General features: G+C 28.2%; 1 protein-coding gene across 1 annotated transcript; it reads left to right on the forward strand.

The window, feature by feature from the left end:
- Nucleotides 1–2,348: 2,348 nt before the first annotated feature.
- On the forward strand, nucleotides 2,349–3,506 carry LOC111038560. Its single transcript, XM_022321695.1, has one exon. It carries the CDS (start codon nucleotides 2,349–2,351, stop codon nucleotides 3,504–3,506), a length of 1,158 nt encoding a protein of 385 aa, XP_022177387.1.
- Nucleotides 3,507–6,115: the final 2,609 nt, after the last annotated feature.

The following is a 6,115-nucleotide window of genomic DNA, read 5'->3' on the forward strand; positions in this document are numbered from 1 at the left end:
AGATAGATTCTCATCATCAAAACAAGTAAATTCCAAAGTTTCATCAGGTGTAACGGTACATTGTACATCACTATCAATGGAACCTGGTATTTCAAGTGCGATGTTTGCAAATTGGTCAATTGCTGGGTTTTCTAATAGTTTAGGTACTTCTGGACCACCCCCTGTTCTTAATCTTTGTTTATGGGCAGTTATTTCTGATTTTCTTTTAGTTTTAATATTGTTCCAGCATTTTTTGACTTGAACTAATGTTCTCTATAACATACAAAAAATAAAATACATATATATATATAACACCAAATATTGAAAAAAATCTTAACTTTGGTCTTAGATTAATTTGAACAGATATTTTTTATAAAATCGGGACATTGATAGCAAACTAGTACATAGTAATATGTACCATTAATACACTCATGTATATAAATGTTATTTTGAATACAAATATAGATTTACCATTGTACATTATGATCAAGTGCTTCTTAAGAATGAACCACTTATTTTAACTCCTTCAATTAGATGAAACAAAACATAAGACAGTAAGAACAATTGCAAATGATGTATGTATCTAATCAAATTAATTCAAATTCAGGTTTAAACCAGACTTAAATTATTAATCTGGTTCCAATGTAGTATCCTCTTTTATTGAGTGTCCATCAAATATAATTTGGGCTCAGGTGCATAAAAATAAAATAGGTAGTTAAAATATGGCAGTGAATTATTCCATAAAAAGCAAAAAAGATATTTATTTAACTAACTGTGTAAGGACCAGAGTACTTAAAATATAATTGGCCTTAATTTCTAAATGATTTACATTATTTATTTATTTTAGAATTTAGATTATAAAATGCATAATATATTATTTATAATTAATATAAACATTAATTTAAATAGATTAATATATATTGTACACACTTGAATTTATGGAGTCTGCGCCTATGTCTATGATAGTAAAATAGTTAAATAAATAAAAAACATTTTACATTGTACATAATAATTTAATTGTACAATATAAGTTTTTATTGGAAATTTGAAATAAATACACAATTGTACTTACTATTGAATTAAATTCTTGAGTAATTTTTTCCCATGCATTATTTTTTTCATGAATGCTGGTTGAATCAGTTTTTTTGTTTTCTACTATGAAATGCTTCTGAACCAATTCCGTTGTTAATGTTTTTTCTGTTGATGGGTTAGCTATCCGTTCCCCATTATCACAGACAACAATTATATAACAGTAACTACCACTAAGAAAATAATCAAATAAAAAACAAATACTAATTAGGACTTAGCCGGCTAACTAGGTAGGCAGTAGGCACCTATGAAATATGAACTATGAATAGAATGAATTAGTTTGAAAAATGTTGATAACATAATAAAATAATTTGTGATAAGATAATGATAACTTAAACTAACCATGTTACCAAACTAATGTTCAATAAGGAATACTTAATCATTTCTTATGCTTAATGCTTTTATAAGTTATACTTTTATATTTTTATGAATACCTATTCATAAGTATTGCTTTTAAAAGTTAAAGATAAGAATAGTTTTAAGCATCGACTATGAATACGGCCATTAGTTTACCTTAAGTTTTTATATGATATGTGATAAACATGTGATGATTTATATAATTTATATTAGCGACAATAATAAAATAAATACATTTTTTTTCTATAGTGATAAAAGGTGCGTACATAGTTCTTATGTAGTTTGCTAAAATTATAGTTTCATAATTTTATTTGTGTCAAATTTCGAAATTGTGTTAACAAAATATGCTTGTACTTGGCACCGAAAGATGCTAAAGAATTGATTTATTTAAATCCACTTTCAATTATTATATGTTTTTTACATTGTAACGGTATGCTCGCATAAATGGGCGAAGCACGTTTGGGTACATTACATTATTTTTACCTGTAAATGTAGAACACGTTTGGGTACACAAATACATAGCACGTTTGGGTACATACGCTAATTGCCAATAGGTTATTTCGAAATAGGCTTATTGAGATATGATATCTTTATAAGATATGGTTTATGAAACTAACTAAATGTTTCAACGTTTTAATGTTCAGTTCCGATTTGGATTTTCAATTATTTTATTCTTTGTAATTATGGACGTGAATATTTCCGATGTTTTTGAAACCCGACGTGGGAAAAAGTGTGTTGCGATAAACAGTTATAAATTTAGCGAGTTTAGAGAAAACAAAGATACAACTAAAGTTTTTCGTTGCACGAACCGTAAATGCACTGTCACTGCTAAATTAACTGCCAATTTAAAAACGGTAATTTCAATAAATGGTGAACATAGTCATGATGAATTAGTTGAAGAAACCATCACTAAATAAACAGTGATGTCACTTTTAAAGCGCAAAGCAACTACTGATCTTAACGTGAAGCCAAATAAACTTATACGACAAGAACTACGTAATTGCCCAAAATCAGAGAGCCTAAGTCATTCTGACGTCAGGTTATTCAGGAAAAGTATGTATGAAGCTAGACGAAAAATATTTCCAAAAATACCAAAATCTTTATTCGAAGCAAAAGCTATGATTTTTCAAAATAAAAAAGATTTCGTTTCAAATAATGAACCATTTTGTTTCATGGATTCGGAAAGTAGTGTACCTATTTTTACAAATGCTACTAACATGTCTCTTTTAAATAGTTCAAAGCATGTTTTTGCCGATGGAACTTTTTCGTATGCACCAAAATATTTCCTTCAAATGTATACAATACATGTATATTTGAATGGATTTTATGTGCCAATTATATTTGTTTTTATGGACTCTAAAACACAAAAATCGTATACTGATGTTTGGTTGAAAATAAAAGAGTTATATTTTAAATTTCAAGGACAACAATTGCAATTGAAAATGATACATTTAGACTTTGAAAAAGCTGCTCACAACGCAGTATTAGAAGTTTTCGAAAATTGTCAAGTGGTAGGTTGTCGTTTTCACTTAAGTCAAGCCTGGTTTCGTCATATTAAAAATTGTAAAGAATTAAATAAACACTATACTGGAAAAACAGTTGTGTACCAGTGGCTTCAAAGTTTTTTCGGTCTAAGTTATTTACCTTCTAATGAGGTTAATGTTGGTTTTGTATCTCTCATGGCCAATGCACCACCAAATGTTGAACATTTCACGGATTATATAGTAGACACATTTATTGATGAAAATAGTTTATTCCCACCTCATTTTTGGGCAGGTGAGCCATCTATGGATCCTAGGACAACAAACGGACCTGAAGCTTTTCATAGAGATTTTAACAGTCAATTTTATACTTGCCATCCTAATTGTTTTGCAATAATAAATATTTTGTTAGAAGTTCAAGAAGAATCGTACCTAAAAATAGGTAGCATTAAACGAAATTTGCAAAACAAAAAAAGAAAAGAAGACATGGCTAACATTACATATGTATTAAAGAAATTTGAGGAATACAAAGTCGATAAAGATGTTGCAAAATATTTATCCCTAAATGGTCCGATATTTACCGGTAAAAACATTATATAATTGTAATATATACAAAGAGTTAAAAATAAATAATAAATAATAATGGTATAATATAATAAATAATAATTTAAAAACTATGACAAGTAATTAAACATTATACTAAAATATTTTTGGGAGACTAAATAGAGCCAACCTCCTCGTGGTATCTCCTGGATAACGCTAATAGGCTCTAAAAATTTAAAATTAATGATTAATAATTAAAGTGTTATTTTTCTAGGTGTTTCTAAATGTTATATTAATACCTATTTCCTATGTACCCAAACGTGTTATATTTCTAGAGATATGGTGTACCCAAACGGTGTATTCATTTGTACCCAAACGTGTTGCGTTTAGGGTCTACTGTGCCCAAACGTGTTACGGCCGCATAAATATACTTCGCCCAAATGCCCAAAATGTTGGTCGCAGTCACTAATGTGTGCTTGGGTGAAACATTGTTTAGCGTCGCTAGGTCCCAGATAGGTAATCACCCTGGTTTTTGATGATGAACCGCTGCCACGCAAGTTTAGACCCGCAGTTAAGACCCGAGAGAGTTTACCATCAGAAGAGTTAATATATCATTAAAGTCGGGAGAGTTTACAATCGCTTTCTCAACCTTTCAACCCCTCCCCCACTACGCACACTAAAAAAAATTATATCAATGAGTAAATACAAACATATGTAGCGAGATACCAATCAAGTTATAGTAGGATAGCGTAAGCTCATGTCAAACTCAAAATATTTTAACAAAATTACTTAAATTTTTATTTTCCACATATTATAGGTACCATATATATATTTTATCATGAATGTTTAGTATTTTATTATTTTGGATTAATGTTATTTTTTTTACCGTGGCTATATTCAAAATCTTTTCTGATTGAGTTCAGTTAGACATTTTATTTAAAAAAACTTAAATGATCGTTCAATAACAATTATCAAATGCGGCAACTTTGAAAAAAAGCGATTGATTATAGTAGGAAGGGCCATCAAATGGGGTATTCTTTATTCGCAATAATGTTAAAACGTCATACTTGTTATTTTAGCCCATACCCTTATTGTAATAAATGGTACAGGGTAAAATTTTTTTTATACTCAGGTATCATTATCTATTAGCTATTTATTTTATATAAAATGTTGATACTACAAAGTCAATGGTCTAATTAACTATAAAAATAAACCAAAGTATTAAAATGTATTATTTTTTAATATTTCGATTGATTTCAAAGTAATATAATTAACTACATACTATATTAAATGTGTTTGAACTTTTGGTTATTGTCAGAATGAAATGACTATAGATATTTGGCGGAACCATTGAGAACAATTATAAATTAACAAAGACCTTACCATTAACTCAAAAATGTATACGATGGAGAACGAATTAAAATGCAATGTTGCAATGCCATTGATTTGACTATTGAAGGATTCAGCTATGTAAATTATATAAAAATAAAATGTATGATACAAATATGCATACAAAAAGTCAAAAGTTAATAATGTTGTAATACATATTTGTAAAGACCTCTGTTGTCGCTGCGGCAGGTCTTACGACAACATATGCAATTTTCTGCCGCAACTTGCGCAGATGATAGGCAAAAGGATAGGGTGACCAACTTATAAATATACGCAGAATATTCAGTTTCAAGTATAACAATTTTACTGCAACGCCTAGCGTACAGTATATATATATTACAATTATATAGTATAGGAAAATTAATCATTGAATAATATGCGGGCGCCCATAAACATTAAAGTATAAAATATAGTATAATAAATGGCACGAATAACAAATAATTTACGTGTGCTTATATAAATATAATATTGATAATGGAGATAAGCTACACTGAAAAAAAACCCCTGGTAACATTGACAATATCGTCTTATTAAACTTGAACAATGCTTACATTTGTCATATAGACAATATTTTGTTAAAATGACAATATGTTTGATGAATTTATAATTATTTAATAAATTTAAATATGCATATTGTCAATAATATGAACAATAAAATAATAAAATAAATAATATATTATCAAAACAATAACATGACTATTATTGATATTATCATTTACGTTGTGGTTTTTTTAAACATTTAATATATATTTATAAGCCGGGATTCCCCAGAATTGACGATATATTGTCGTCGTAACAATACTATTATCATATTTTTGTTATAATATTATCAATAATATAAGATGATTCGTAATTCGTTTCGTTTTCGTATATATTCGATATTGACAATTAACATTTCACGCCAAATAACCGTTGCGAGATCAGTGTATTCATTTATAACAGTTATCTAGTTGTAACCAGTGTCTTAAAAAGGTTAATGTCGTTAATGATTTAAATATATCAGTACATAATTTTGTTGTATCTACCTGACGGTGTATTGTAGCTGTACGCTATACCTATATTGGTAATTTTGTGCTTTTCGAAAATTTTGATGATCACAGTATACGTTTCAACTTTCAAGTAAGTCACATAATTTGTTTATTTCTAATTTTTTTATTAATACTTAATAGTAGGTACCTATATATTATATTTTTATTTTTATTAGGCAGTGTGTATTCATTTAACAAATATCTAGTGGGTAGAAGTTTCTTCAAAAGGTTTATGATTGAAATACACCA

The sequence above is a fragment of the Myzus persicae genome, unplaced genomic scaffold, assembly GCF_001856785.1.
Source record: "Myzus persicae strain clone G006 unplaced genomic scaffold, MPER_G0061.0, whole genome shotgun sequence".
Lineage (NCBI taxonomy): Eukaryota > Metazoa > Arthropoda > Insecta > Hemiptera > Aphididae > Myzus > Myzus persicae.